At 49.3% G+C, this 15797-nt stretch overlaps 1 protein-coding gene across 1 annotated transcript in view; it reads left to right on the top strand.

Moving 5' to 3' along the window:
- SLC4A5 (solute carrier family 4 member 5) overlaps window positions 1–15797 on the top strand; it is a 98922-nt gene that overhangs the window by 58399 nt on the left and 24726 nt on the right. The window contains exons 7-14 of the mRNA XM_007459397.1: window positions 1234–1289; window positions 4450–4607; window positions 5041–5128; window positions 6091–6245; window positions 6613–6798; window positions 8459–8633; window positions 10521–10654; window positions 11342–11613. Coding sequence (XP_007459459.1) covers window positions 1234–1289; window positions 4450–4607; window positions 5041–5128; window positions 6091–6245; window positions 6613–6798; window positions 8459–8633; window positions 10521–10654; window positions 11342–11613 — 1224 coding nt within the window. The remainder of the gene's footprint in view (window positions 1–1233; window positions 1290–4449; window positions 4608–5040; window positions 5129–6090; window positions 6246–6612; window positions 6799–8458; window positions 8634–10520; window positions 10655–11341; window positions 11614–15797) is intronic.

Genomic DNA, 15797 nt, shown 5'->3' with positions numbered 1-15797 from the left:
AAGGGGCCTATGAATCCTGCAAAAGGCCCCAGCCTGTATTCTGAGGGTAATGGGGACTCCTGAGAAGTTTTATGCAGGGACGTATCATGGTCAGATTTTTACTTGAGAAATAAACTAGAAGGGGCTGAACTATTGGGAGCAAGAGATGGGGGCCGTGTTCGGGCAGTGAGAGCAAGAACAGAGAGGAGGACCCCGCTGGGCTGCAGCAACTGGTGGGAAGTGGGAAATGAGGAAGAGGGAGGCGTCGAGGCTGGCTCCTGGTCTGCTTTGATTGCCAGTGGACAAGGGGGAGGAAGCACTGGCGGTGTGGGGTCTATGCGGGGAGACATTTGATGGAAGACAACGAGTTTCGTTTCAGGTGTGTTGAGTCTGAGTTGCCAGGTCAGGCTGCTCAGAGGAATCTGGAGCTCAGGACAGATCTGGACTGGAGACCCAACCTGGGCATCCCCAGCACAAATGTGGATGGGGATGAAACAGGAGGGGATGGGACTGACCGAGGAGGACGGGGGTGAGGCCTCTGGAGGGTTTGAGTGCAAAGCAAGGCCCTGAGGAGAGCCCAGCAAGAGAGGATCCTGGATGGAAATAAGAGAGGGGAGCCAAGGGAAAGCAGAGTCTGGAAGTGCGGGGACACCACAGACCACAGAAAGCCTGAGAGGGCCCACTGGATGTGGCTGCTGGTGGGAAATGAGAGCTGAACTTCTCCTGCCTTAATGGAGGAAGGAGCTGTTTGAATAGTTCACCACCACTGTTCTTGCCATGGGGAGCCCCACCTTCCTTCCCTCTGCTGGCCCAAAACCCCAGCCATCTTTAAAGACTCCCATGGGTCATGGAGGACAGAGGTGAAACTGCTCTTTTCTCTGCAACAAGGCTCAAGCTTAGTGACGCCTGGCTCGTTACCCATTAGGGTGTCTGTGTCCCTCCCCACCTCAGGGCCTGGCGCAGAGCAGCATCTTAGTCTCTGCCCAAGAAGGCAGGGCGGAGGGCTGGGACCAGGGCGTAGCACACTGAGGAGTGAGAAGGACGCAGTAGAACCTGGGGCCCAGCAATTCTTTTAAGAAAGCTGCCATTGAAAAGAAGAAAAGAGAGAGAATGCTTGCTGAAAGGGGCTGCAGGATTAGGGGAGGGGGCTTTACTTTGGCTGTGAAGATGGGAAAAGCCTGTGTAGAGACCAAGAGAAAAGGGCCTGCGAGAACCTGTCTGCCCCTGATGGACCGTCTTTTCCTTTTCTCCTAGGTCACGCCCAGAGCAGAAGCATGAATGATATTTCTGTCACCCCAAATACAGACCAGGTAGTAAAGCCCCTGCACTTGGCTGCCGTGGAGGGCCAGGGCAGGAAGAAGTCTTTGGTTTCAGGGGTAGGGAGCCCCTACGGGCAAAACTCTACTCCCGTGAAAAAGTGGGAGTCCCCAGGAAGGATGCGGGTGGGGCTCTGGGTTGCCTTGGTGACTCAGCCCAGTCCAACACTTGGGTGCTGGCTCTGTGCCAGGCCCTGGAAGGAGTAGGGGACAGAGAAGTGTGATCAGATGAGAGGCCAGCTATCCCTGACCTTGGGGTTTATTGGAGAGAGAAGACCGCCACACAGAATTTCACCTCGTCCATGACACACAAACACTTTTAAGGATGAAGTGGGGGCTTGGGCTGGTAGAGAAAAGCAGTGGGGCCTCCCTGTGGGGACAATAATGATAGTGAATCAACTGGACTGCCCAATAGTGTATCTTCTCCTTGGCTAGTGCTAGATAAAGTCAGTTCTTGACTCCCACCAGCTTGGCTGAAACTTCCTTGATGAGATCAGAATCCCGCAGACAAGTTGAGTCCAAGTTCTAAGCCCACAGCCCAGGACCCCCATGACTGTGCCCCCGAGGGAAGCCCAGAGGAGGCTTCCCTCAATTCCAAACATTCATATCTCAGGGGCAGAAGGTCCCAAGGTCTCCTTGCCTGTGCCCCCAGGAGTGGGAAGGAAGGTGATGAGGGAAACCTGAACTTTGGCAGCTACTCCTCAGGAGCTTGGGTGACCTCCAGGCCTCCAAGGCAGTCCCAAGTTTGGTGGAAGGCAAAACAAGAGTATTGCCTCATGTCAGTGTCTCCAGGGCCCTTTGGTGGCCAAAATAACAAAATAACAATAATAACAGCATCAACCAACATTTGAGGTCCACACATTGCATGCACTACATTGTGCGGTGCGTTTTCTGTGCGTCATGAAGGTACTATATCATCTTCACTCTACAGATGAGAACATAAAAGCAGTTAAATAACGTGCCTAAGTTCATGCAGCTGAAAGGTGGCATACCCATGATTTGATCCAGGCAGTGTGACTCTAGAGTCCTTAATTTGGGAGTGACTTAGGAACGAGTATTCTGGAATCTTATTTAGAGAAGAACCCCACTTTACTATAGTCATGCGCACAGAGAGTGGAGTCCTTATAAGGAAGCACTGCCTAGTAAGAGTTTTTCACAACCTATTTTTCATTACCTATGTGGTAAGAAGAATACTATCTGCTACTTTCCCCCGGCAATGCTGCCTTTGATTTAGGGATTGGAACACAACACCGGGCACCAGCCTCCAACTCTCCTAACTGGTTGTGTGATGCTGCTTCTCAGTATCTGCAGCAGCACTGGCAGTTCTTTAGGTGCAACTTTCTTCACCACGGCCCTGAGTTCCAGTGAGTTCCCAGTGAGCAGTGTGTGGATTCAAACAGCATCGCTGTGTGCAGTGACTCAGCAGAGCTGGACCAGAGTCCCCTGGCTTCAGGCAGTGGGGTCAGCAGGACCCTGGTTAGACAAGCCCGTGGCCAGACCATCACCAAGCCAGGGTGGCCAGAACACCAGCATGGCCCATTTCTGGGATGCCACAACTCTGGCCTAGCCACCCACCTGCTCCCTGCCTCATGCCCAGGGACATGGAGTTGTCAAGGAGACAGTGGCTGCCCTGGCACACCCAGAACTCCATCCTGAAGAACCTGCTTATGAACCAGCTAACTGCTCCTGGGACAAAGGGACTTTCTGAGTTGTGAGGATTCTGGCCTTCCCATTAACTCCTGCTGTTGCTTATTCTCACTGCGTTAGGGTCCTTGGGGCTGTTGCCCAGGTGGTTGTGGAGAGTTTTATGTTTTTTAAGGGATTTAAAAGATTATAAGGGTGCAGCCCTTGCTCACAAGCCTTTTCTAGTGCTGGTAGGTCCCCAGCCCAGTATGTATCTCGTCCCCCACGAGTCAAATCAGGAAATGGCTGTAGGCCCAAAGGGGCAAGACCTGTTGGCCATGCCCATGCCCATAACTGACCCCTCTCCAGGGATAGAAGGAAACTATCTTCACTGAACTTATGAGAAACAAACATTTCTGTGCCCACAAGAGAGACTCCCATCAAGGGGGACTAGGTGGCAAAATTGTGGCGTCCGCAGAATCTCTCTGTACCACTTGCCTCCACCTCCTGGGCCCTTTCTTCCTTCGTTGGCCACTGTGGACTGCCACCAGCCCGGTCCTCCCCAAACGCTCCTTCCCCACCTCTCTCTATGAAACTATCTCTGTCTCTTGCCTATCCCCTTGCTGCCCAGAGGGAAAGTGATCTGAAAAACCAATGTACCGTAAGATGTTAAAGACTAAGAAGAGTGCATATGTGACCACCCCTGGGCATTTTCATCATAAGAGAGGGCTCCGGAGGAGTCGGCATCTTATCCATAGGATGAAAGTCATGACCGCAGAGAGTGGGGCTGATTCGGGGCAGAGGGCTTGTCTCCAGCACCTCTCACATTGAACCCCACTCACTCTTCCCATTTGACCTTCCTGCCCTGACTAGACACCAGCCAGAGGGACTGGATAGAGGGTACTTCGATAATCTCAGTGGGAAAGGCTCAGAAGCTATGAGTTTCCTGGGAGGTCCTCTAGGGGTGACTTGGGGGCACAGAAGTCTCTCACAGGCTTGGACCCACAGGTCCAGGGGTTCCTGTCAGCCAGGAAGCTGGTGGTAAAGAAAAAACAAAGTGTGTCCACCCTGGCCATCAGGATGGTCTCATTCCTCCCACGGCCATCCAGGGTAAAGGCAGAGAGGGAGGGCTGGGTAGCTGGAGCGTAAGGGCCGAGACTCCCATCTGCTTGAGCTGCTGCTGGGGGAAGAGACCTGATGTCCAGCAAGCCCTGACTTTCTATTCTGACCCCTCCACTCACACTTCAGTAGAACAAGGTTTTTGCCCATCATGGAACATCTTAGGGGGTCAAGTCATTGCCTGTTCCTTCCCATCTACGAAAGGCTTAATTGGTCCCTGGGGTTAACCAACTTTGAGTCTCCTCATCTGCAGATTGTGGGAGAGTGTCGGCTTATTTCCTTCAGTCTCTTGAGAAACGCTGGGAGAATTTTGTAAGGTTAGGGCTCCACAGTAGTCTGAACGGGCTGAGTGAGAGCCGAAACCACTGCACCTGAGTATCCATGGGCATCTCTTGTCCCCCTCACTGACCAGCGGAAAAACAAATTTATGAAGAAGATCCCCAAGGATTCAGAAGCCTCCAATGTGCTCGTGGGCGAGGTGGACTTCCTGGACCAGCCATTCATTGCCTTCGTGCGTCTCATCCAGTCAGCCATGCTGGGAGGAGTGACCGAGGTGCCTGTCCCCACCAGGTGAGAGCCATTGAAATCTGCCCACCATACCCACCCTCGGGTGGCCAGCTGTCCATGCAGTCAGCTAGTAGTGCAGTTGGAGACATCCCTAAATCGAAGAAGGAAAAGTAGGGAGTTGTATGGGGATGGCAATCTGACTCAGGAAGAATTTGAGGGAATTTATTTAAAATAATCATAAACAAGAAGTAGCCAGCAGCTGGGAGAGGCGCTGCTGGGTGAGCTCTGGGATGCCAGGGCGTGGCAAAGGTGCTCAGGTGGGAGTGAAGAGGAAGGTCTCTCCAAAGCAAATACGGGATTCAGAGGAGGGAAGGGACATGTTTCTGCCCAGTTAAAAAATGAAGAATGGATACTATTTAGGGCCAGAAAATCCTTCTCTCCACCTGCTTTTACTTTTCCTTCTCACTTTCCCCCTCCTCCTCCATCTTCTTTGCAGATTTCTGTTCATACTGCTGGGACCTTCTGGGAGAGCAAAATCCTACAACGAAATTGGCCGTGCCATTGCAACCCTCATGGTAGATGACGTAAGTGCCACGAGAAGCATGTACTCCTGAATGTCATGGCTCCTGCGTCAAACACTGTGCCTTCATTCATTCACTTATCCAACAAGTCACGTTTGAGCACCTACTGTATGTCAGACCCTGTGCAGGGTGTGAGGATTATGAGAATGAGGGAATAGTCACTGCCCTTTAGGAGCACCAATCAAGTGGGAGAGATAGACCTACAATCCTAGAGTGAACCATGTGCTAACTGCCCAGGCAGCCAATGGGCCCTTCACACACAAGGGGGCTTTAAAGCTAAGGATGAGCACCAGCCTAGGAGGCAGGCATTCCAGGCAAAGGGCCACGGTTTGGAGAGGGAGGGGCTGGATGGAAGTGGTTTGATATAGGCTCAGTGTAAGAGCTTCAAGAGCAGGAGGTAACACCAGAGAGAGGAGCCATATACTATATGGAGCCTGTAGGCAGAGCTGAGAGTTGACACTATGTGACAGGGAGCCTAGAGGAGTTTAAACACGAGCACAACCCAATCAGATCTGTAAAGTCAGAAAGAACCCTCTGGAGACAGTGTGGAATGATGCAGCCTGACCCTCCAAAGATGAAGGGCTGGGATGTTAAAACAGATTTGAAATACCTGAGCTTCTCCGACTTGGCTCTGCACAGGTTTTCTGATGAGCTTGCTCTGTGGGAAACTGAGAGCAGAAAGGTTAAGTAAGTAACTCAACCCAGGTCAGACAACTGGAATACAGAGACCTGGCCTTCAGGTCCAGGAAGAGCCGCCTTGCTGCATGTCCCACTGTCCCCACTGTGCTATGTTTCAACTGCCCCGTTGTTCTCATCTCAGAAACTGAGAACAAATTGGCAGGTGGAGTAATGGTTCAAAGTGACTTTCTTTGAAAGTGTATGTGGCGTGCCCCCGGGAGGTGGATGAGATGAGGACCGCAGCAAGAGAGCGGCCCTTTCTCTTCCTCTGCATCTTTCCCTGCCAGCTCTTCAGCGACGTGGCCTACAAGGCCAGGAATCGGGAGGATCTGATCGCGGGGATTGATGAGTTTCTAGACGAGGTCATCGTGCTCCCCCCTGGAGAGTGGGATCCAAATATCCGAATTGAGCCACCCAAGAAGGTGACTTCTGCTGACAAGAGGTGTGTATGAATGAAGGGGTGGCAAGCAGGGAGCCGGGTCAGAGGGAGCTTTCAGTCTGTCCGTTTCTTTTTCTGGATTTGAAAGAGATGTCAGTGTACATGGGTTTATAATTTTTCTTTTCAGTCTCACTTTATTTCTCTGAAAAAAAAAAAATCAGAAGCAAATATGCTGAATGTGACCATCTGTAAAACCTGGGTGACCTGTGTGTGGGTGTTGCTAGATCATTCTCTGCATTTTTCTCTGTATTTTAAGATATTTGATGATGTTAGTTGGAAAGGTAAAGGAGTTGTGACGACAGTCCTGGAGGTGCTGATCTCTTCCTAGGATTGGGAGCCCCACTGTCCCCTGTCGCCCTTCTCCTTCCAGGAAATCCGTGTTCTCCTTGACTGAGCTAGGTCAGATGAACGGCTCTGTGACTGGAAGCGGCGGAGGGGCTGGAGGCGGCGGCGCTGCAGGTGGCGGCGGCAGTGGGGCCGGCGGAGGGAGCAGTGGGGATGATGGAGAGATGCCAACCGTGCACGAGATCGGGGAAGAGCTCATCTGGACAGGAAGGTGCCCACTCCAGGCCTGACAGCGACACCAGTTGTCTTAGATTTCTCTTCTCCTCACCCACCATTTAGGAACCTTCTCCACCTCTGTCAGCAGCACCCACTCCTGGCCTTGGGATCTGGCCAATGAACGCTTTTCCTCCCCAGACCTCAAAGCCCCTCCTGGATCTGGCAGGAAGGGGGAAGCTAGAGGAGGAACCCAAACTTTTCTCAGGACACCCTTTGTTACCTGTATTAGTTTCCTAGGGCTGTGGAAACAAAGTATCACAGACTGGGTGGTTTAAACAATAGAAATTTATTCTCTCACAGTTCTAGAGTCTAGAATTTCCAAATCAAGGTGTCAGCAGGGCCATCCTCCCTCTGAGATGCTGGGTGGAATCCTTCCTTGCCTCTCTGTAGCTTCTGGTGGTAGCCAGCAGTCCTTGGTGTTCCTTGGCTTGCAGCTGCACCATTCCCATCTCTGTCTGTGTCCTCAGGTGGTGTTCTTCCTGTGTTTCTGTCTTCATATAGCATTTTCCTCTTCTTATGAGGACACCAGTCATATTGGATTAGGGCCCACCCTAATGAATTCATCTTAACTTGATTACATGTACAAAATAAGGTCACATTTACAGGTTAGAATTTTGATATATCTTTTTGGGGGACATAATTCAATCCATAAGAATACCTTTTGAATTTTTTTAACCTTTCGTCACCTAGTCAAAAAACTTGTTTTAAAAGAAAACAATAGAAAATGTTCCTGGCTTTCGTTTCTTTGCCAGCTCTTAGAATAACTTGGGTAGATCTGAATTTAGGAAAGGACACAGCCCTGCAGAGCTATGTGTAAATCATAACTTTGAGAACGAGTCATGTTTTTTATGCCCTTGACTCTCTGCCCGCCAGTGGTTCCCAACTTTATCTACTCCCCACTCCCATCCTCACCCAGGGGACATTTGGCAATGTTCAGAGACATTTTTGTTTGTCCCAGATGGAGGGGAGATGCTACTGGTATCTAGCAGATAGAGACCAGGGATGCTGCTCAACATCCTCCAGTGCACAGGACTGCCCTCCCCCCAACAAAGAATTATCCAGTCCAAAATGTCAACAGTACCAAGGTTGAGAAAACCTGCTCTATGCTAAACACTGTGTTAGGAGCTATGGAGTCTAGCATCCCCAGTAAACAGTCTCCCTAAACCTAAAATTCCCCACTTGTTTGTTCCACAAAGCAAGGAAACCAGTTATAAGGTTCAGAATCTGCCCTTGATGAACCTGTTATAAACCAGGATCTCTCCATCTCCTAAAGTTGGACACACCTATGTTTACCAAGCACAGGCACCCTGCGGATGATCAGGGACTTGAGGAGGATAGCCACCTATGGTCCCCAGGATTTCCATTCCCTGTGGAATGTTAGGTCTACCCCAATATATATTCCCATAAGTCCTTTCCTCTCCCACCCAGGCTGTCTGTGACCACCCTTCCCAGTGGAGATGGTGCCAACCACAAACTCAGTCTAATGACAGAATTCTTCCCCTGGTCTTAAATGTTCTGGTGGAAAGATCCCTTTCCCCATCCACCCCTAGTCAAGTTCCCCTCCTCACTGCAGACTCTGCAGGCTCCTGTAAATAGCTCTGCCCCTGCACTGGTGTCTGTGGTGAGAAAGCAGTATCTGGGCCTGTCTTGAGCAGGTTCTTCGGTGGCCTGTGTCTGGATGTCAAGAGGAAGCTGCCCTGGTTCCCAAGTGACTTCTACGATGGCTTCCACATTCAGTCCATCTCTGCCATCCTATTCATCTACCTCGGCTGCATTACCAACGCAATCACCTTTGGTGGGCTTCTGGGGGATGCCACTGACAATTATCAGGTGTGTGTGAGCTGGGGACATGCATGCAAACCTCAGAAAAATCTGCTGCCACCAGGTAGTGGTAAGGAGCTTATTCCCATAATCCCAAAACCAAGGTTTGGGTTTGACCTACCATCCAGGTTCAGACCATCACTTTTTGTAATCCTTTACCCTTGAGAAAAATAATAACAAGCTGGCATAATTAAAAGGTCTAAAGCTAAATCATATTACTAAAGACCAAATTTAAAGATTATATAAATAGAGCAAATGTTTAAGGGGAAATCATCTGCTTTGTTAGTTGAAACTTTTCCTACTGATGCTTTAATGAACTTAATGAGCACAATTAATTGAGTTGCTAATTGTGACCTTCTTCCCATACTTTTAAAAAAACTAACCTTAAATTCTTAGCTTGAATTTAAGACATTTTTAGAAATGTCTACCATGACAACAACACAGGTATACCTGGGGAAAACAGCTCAGCAGAGACACTAGCCTGAGACCCAGACAAGGGTCTTCTCCATTGGGGCCCTTTGGGATAGTATCACTGGAAAGCTCAGAGCACCAAGATGAAGACCCATTTTCCCAGATAAATTAAGATGAGTGCCTATCTCCAGCCCACACCACTCTCCTGAGCAGCAGGTTCAATATCCGGCTGCCTCCTGGGCATGTCCATATAGCTGCCCTTTGGGATCCCCGAACTCACAGGGCCAACACTGCATCCATTACCTTCCCTCCAGACCTGCTGCTCCCCCCAGCCAATTAGGGACACCATGGTTGACCCAGATATTCACACATCATCCTTGACTCATAAATCCCAGCTTCCCCCAGTAGCCCTCATGACATGGTCCTACTTGTCTCTCAAGCCTCATCTCCCAGTATTCCCTTTCTCAGATTCCTGTCCTCCTCACTCATCTTCATTCTGTTTTCCATCAATCCTGATCATCTTTCAGTTCTTCAAAGACGTGTTCCCTTTCAGCTCCAGCCTTTGTGAATACTGTTGCCCTTCCCGGCACACTCTTTCTCATCCACTTACCCTATTCTCCTGGTCAATTCTCTGCTCATTTTTTGGTTCTCAGCTTCCATGTATCTACCTCTTGGGAGGCTTTCCTGACCAACCCTTCACTCTTACTGTGTGCTCCTACCTTATCCCAGCTTATCATATTTCTTGGCAGTGGTTCTTAACAAGAGACGATTTTGACCCCTAGGAGACATTGGGTAGTATCTAGAGACAGTTTGAGCTTTTATAACTGGGAGGTGAGGTGCTACTGAGATGCTAATAAACATCCTACAATGCACAGGATAGCCCCCTACAACAAAGAATTATATAGCCTGAAATGTCAGTAGTGCTGAGGTTAAGAAACTCTGCTGTATAGAAATCACCTAGTTTCTTGTGTGTATCTCCCACTAGAATGAAGATGCATTACTTGTTTGTTCATGGGTCCTCAATGTCTAGCACAATGCCTGATACATAGTAGGTCCTTAATAGATTTTTGAATGAATGAATGAATGAATGAATGGTCTGACCTCTAAAAGCACCTACTAGATCTTTGAATTAATAAATGATTGGGTAGATGAATGGACTGTCCTCTGGGAGTAGAATGGGCACAGGAACAAGCACGACCATTGGCAGCCCTGTTTTCTAGGCCCTAGGGTGCCAAAAGGAAGTCACATGGGACTAGAATTAGAGAGTGATGCTTGGCGATTGTGAGAGGTTGTGGAGCCAGAGATGGGGAGCAGAATTTGAGGAGGAGAGGACCTAGGATAAAGGACGAGCATTGTGAAAATTATTGTGAAAGCATTGTGAAAAAATTATCTCAGCATTATCTTGCTGAGATAACTGGGTTCTAACCTGTCAGAGAGGCCCCTTTCTCACACCTCTACTGAGCCTAACACTCCTCATGCCCCCAGGGAGTAATGGAGAGTTTCCTGGGCACTGCCATGGCTGGCTCCTTGTTCTGCCTCTTCTCGGGACAGCCTCTCATCATCCTCAGCAGCACAGGGCCCATCCTCATCTTCGAGAAGCTCCTCTTCGACTTCAGCAAGTAGGTGCCCTTGGTGGCCCCCAGTGCCTGCTCTCACACTTAGGACAGTATGCCAAGGTTGGGGTAGGGGAAGAGCCCCAAGGGGGAGGTGGGGTGAGAAGGTACCAAAGCTGTCTTTACCTGTAGGAGGCACTGCCAGGTGGTCCCTCCTGACTCCCTCCGATATCTGCCTTTAAGCCACCTTAGTGCATATTAGCACAGCCCATGGGGAGAAATCCAGGCAAGACAATAGGAGAGAATTCCCACTGCTCTGCTCATGAGCAATTATGACTTGAAAGTCAATGCAGTGTATAAAAAGTTTCAAGCTGGAGGTCAGAAGGCTATACCCTGACTCATGCAGCTCTGGGGTCAGTTGCCTCACCTACAGCATGAGCCCATTTCTAAGGTCTGCTCCAGCTGTGTCATTCTGAAATTCCCTGTTTTTCATTCACTCTGGTGTTTGTTACCAAATGTGTAAGAACCGAAGTGTGTGAGCACCTTTCTGCCACCCCATGGGAGACTTTCCCGGAATTCTCAAAGACCAGACAACCCCACCCGGGAACTGTCCCCATCCCCAGTCCTCTTGTACTTCCTAGAAGGGCATCTGTGCCACAGGAAGGGCAGATGAGGCACCCAGGGTGGGTCTGGGGAGCCAAGCACAGCCAAGAGCCTTGGGCTGGAGGCCCTTCGATTCCCTCTGCTTTCCAGAGGCAATGGCCTGGACTACATGGAGTTCCGCCTCTGGATTGGCCTACACTCAGCTGTCCAGTGCCTTATCCTGGTGGCCACAGATGCCAGCTTTATCATCAAGTATATCACCCGCTTCACTGAGGAGGGCTTCTCCACCCTCATCAGTTTCATCTTCATCTATGATGCCATTAAGAAGATGATTGGTGCCTTCAAGTACTACCCCATCAACATGAACTTTAAGCCTGACTCTATCACCATCTACAAATGCGAGTGCGTCGCCCCCGACACAGGTGACCGGTAAACCCAGAGGTGCCCTAGGCCCCCACCCACTACCCACTCCCCTCTAACACCCACTCCCCCTCTGCCTCTCCCCTCCACCCCATTGTCTACTCAAATGCAGGAGCATGAGCCTGCTTGGGAGGGGCTGTTCAGCCAAGGACTTTCTGTCCCAAAGGAGCAAATACAGGGTCTTAAACCAGTTTTTGGAAGGAAATCAAGGGGACAAGAACTCTAATGAGGATCACAATACCAGAGCCCAGGGTCATAGTCAGGAGGAAGAAGTGATAGTGATATCCCAGGAAGGGAAGAAGGCATGCTTGGCCTCAGTTTGGAGTAATGTGGAGGCCACACCAGTCAGAAATGCTACTCAGGCCAGAGGCCTGCTCTAGGCCAGAGGTAGACCTGATGGAGCCTAAAGTCCCTCCCAGCTCCATGAGCACATGACACCATGAGTTCTCCCTGACACATCACTGCCAGTGTGTTCACACCAGAGGGATGAACATCCCTACAGATGGGGACATGTCCAGGGTGGAGGACTAGTCAGGGTGGAGGAGGACCTGGCAACTATGTCATTAAAGAATAGTTAGAGAACCTGGGGTTATCCAGGCTTTTAGAGAGGTATGAGAGAAAGTCTGTCATGACACAGAGGGGCCAGATTCACCCTGTGTAACTATAAGATGCAGAATGAGGGCTGAAGGACAAAATCTCCAGGAGCCAAACGCTGGCTGAATTCAAGTTATATCTTAACAGTGGTGGAAGCCACCACCCTGAGAGGTATTGGCCCCCTTGGGTGGTAGCAAGCTTCTTGGACACTACCTGGATAGCCATCTGCCAGACGTATCGTAAAAAGGATCCCTGTGCTGGGTTGGAGACTGAATCAACCAAATGGTCAACCCATTCCTGTGAAGTCCCTTTCTGACCAAAAAAGTGTCATCTGTAAAGTTAGGACTTTCCATAGCTGAACCACTGGCCTCTTTCACAGTCAGAATCATGCCCCTAAGAGCTTTCAGTGGGACGTGCTCAGAGTGCCCAGGATGCTATAGAGCAGAGGCTAGAGAGCCATCCACATACCTCTTAGCACCACCAGGCTGGACTGACAGAGAAAACTGAGGTCCAGAGACACCCAAGGTCACACCAAACGTTAGTTTCCCTAGAGGATATCAATGCTGGCCCTTCCAGTCTCATGGAACGCTTGTGAGGTTTTCATACCTATACTCAGATTCAGTTGGCATTTCACATAAGTAGTTACCACGTTGTTCAGCACCTTAATGCATACAACTGATAAAAAATATTGATGAGTCGACCAAAAATATTTGTTGCACAATTATTGTGCACTCTACTTTAGACTAGGCCTTGTAAAGATAAAGTTGTTCTGACATCAGGGAACATAGTTTTGGTTGTACCCTCTCACCCTCTGTCACTGCTCTGAATTTGTAAAGATATCAAGACAAATTTTTTCTCTTCTTTTCTTTTCTATAATTCATTTTGAGTTATTTCATTAAAACCCAGCAGTAGGTGAAGCTGTCTGTTGTCCTGAGCCAGAGCATGTTGCTTGCCCAGGGGAGTGAGGAGATCCTACCTGCAGGCTCTTGTCATCACACTGTAGAGCAAATCCCATCTCTGTGGACTAAGCCCCGTCAGGGCACTTTTGTTTTCTGCTCACACCCTCTGGACTACAGATCCATTGCACTGAACACAAATGTTCCCACAAACATGGCTTTTGGAAGTACACATCCTTAATTTCTTTCAGAAATGGTCCAAAGTCTAGGGTCATATGTGGAACTTTGGCCATTCTGGGAATCATCTGTCCACAGGAGAAACCAAACATAGGGGTTCCCTAGGAACAGGGCACATCAGGTAGGATTTGAGAACTATAATAGGATCCACCTACCTCCAAATAATGTCCCCTCTGGCCTTGCCCAGGTGCCTAATGTCACCTCATTCTTTTGGGTCATGCTATTGCCATGATTCTCAAAGTTGGTCCCTGGAAGAAGCATCAGAACTATCTGGGAACTTGTTAGAAATGCAAATTCTCAGGCCCCACCCCAGACCTGCTGAATCAGAAACTCTGGGATAGAAACAGCTGTATATTAACAAGCCTTCTGGGTGTTTCTCGTGTATGCTTAAGTTTGAGAACTACTGCTCTATTAAACTGAGTCATTATTAGCAACTAGCCATAGTGAGATTAGGTTTTCAGTTTCTTCATGGAGAGTAAAGGAACTGGAAACAGGACAAGTTAGTTTTGATTGGGAGAATATGAAAGGGAAAATTCTAGATGTTTAGGAGACTGGGGAGGGGGGAGCTAACTAGGAGGGTTTCTTTCCCAGTCCATGGGCCACTCGTTTACTAACTGTTCCATAATCCTAGTGTTACTGCAAAACCCAGTTTGACTGTGGCACACTATCACTCTTTGTCACTCTTTATTAGTCAGAGCTTGTTTCGGGGCACGCTTTTTAATCTAATCTTGTTTCCATTGTAACTGATTTGTATTCTGTTTATGGATGCTGCACACACTGACTTGGCTGCTTTCAATCCCAAGTGAGTACCACTTTGTAAACACTAGAATTTTAAAATATTTGATACTTGGACCCTTTCTAGGATTTCCCATGTTATGGTTCTTCCTTCTTCATCTCAAAGTGGCTTTCAGATAAACCTCACAAAGTTCTTGATATAAAAGAATGGCAAAGCCTAAGCAACCTTGGGCAGTGGAAGCGCATCTACACTCACCAGGCTCGAGTGTTAGCTGGGGGTCCTGTAGCATTTGTGAGGGGACCCCTGAGTCAGCCTTCCTGCTTGCCTTCCCTGCTCCATTGTTAACTGTGCATCATGTTCTTTTGGTCAGTAGTGTGAGGAAAGGCAGCAGATGTCCCTGATTTCTCTTAAGTGAAGCGTTCTTCAGAATAGTTGTAACAAAACTCTGGGTTTGTAGAACTTCTCAGAATATTCTGCCCTAGGTCAAGACTGAATTCCTTACCCACTCCCAGCCCCAACTGCCCCAGAAGTTGGCAACATAGAAGGGCCCTGTGATCACATCCACCCCATGACAGTTTGTTAGAGGCTGAAGGAAGCTTCAGGAATAACCTCTTATTCCCTCTGGGTTCCTAGCAGGAGCTAAATGGGGTTTGCGATGCATTTAGATTATTGCTAGCAAACTGGCTGAGCCTCCTCCCTCCCTCCTTAACTCAGCTGCAGAGGAACTGCTTAGTCAGTCTTCACTTGGAGGATGAAGGTGAGGAGAACCTGGCCCTTCTCCTCTATGCATGCAGTGCAGGAGCAAGAGAGAGGGTGACCTCCAAAGCTGCCTTTTTAATAAATGGCTGCATCCCTCAAGGAGGGGATTACAGTTCCTCTCAACTCATCTCATGGCCCCTGAAGGGAACCCTCCTCTGCTCCAATTAGGGACACTGAGGCTGGGGCAGGGGATTGTGGACAAGGGATGCAGAGTGAACAGCTGAGAGCAGCACCTCTGGGGTCCTGATTCTCCTTCAGGTCCTGGGCCCAGGTTTAATTTTCCTCAGCTAGCATTTAATGGGCAGATTAGGGAAGATACCCAACAAGTTCTTACAGGCTCAGCTGACCTGAAAAAAAAACAACACATATGGACAGGGCAGGAGAGAAAGGAAGTGTATGTGGAGGGGAGCAGGGCAGGGAAGGAAGCTCGTCGTATAGAGCTGGGAGGTGTGTAGGCTCTGGGCCAGCCTGCCTGGGATGGATAACGGCTCCTCCAAGAGTGAGTTGCATGACCTTGGGCAATGGGCAGGTTACTCAGTCTCTCTGGGCCTCAGTTACCTCATCTTTAAAATGTGGAAATTTCTTGGGGATTTAGGAACCTAGCAAGATGACGTATGTAAGGGTTTGGCACAGTGCATGGCAGAGTTAAGTTCTTTGAAAATGTTAAGTCTAAGAGCACAGACATTGGTCAAGTGGGTGGTAGGGATTCACAAGGCACATTATTTACCCACTTGTGTTAGCATCTTGTCTTGGCAGCAGTTTTTAAAGCCAGCCCTTCCATGTCAGACAGGAGCTGTCCTAACCTGGCCCAGCTAGACTGTCGGAGCTGTGGCCCAGGCTCCCTCCCACCACCCCTGCCCTCCCTGAGCAAAATGAGGAGAGTGAAGGGTGCAGCTGCCCTCACTGAAAGCCAGAGTCCTTGTCTCTAAGGAACTGGAAGGAAATGGGAAAGAGGGGGGCCCGG

The sequence above is a fragment of the Lipotes vexillifer genome, unplaced genomic scaffold (genome assembly GCF_000442215.2).
Source record: "Lipotes vexillifer unplaced genomic scaffold, Lipotes_vexillifer_v1.1 scaffold51, whole genome shotgun sequence".
NCBI classification, from domain to species: Eukaryota; Metazoa; Chordata; class Mammalia; order Artiodactyla; family Lipotidae; genus Lipotes; species Lipotes vexillifer.
Note: the sequence above shows the minus strand (reverse complement) of the source record. Positions and strands in the feature narration are given on the sequence as shown.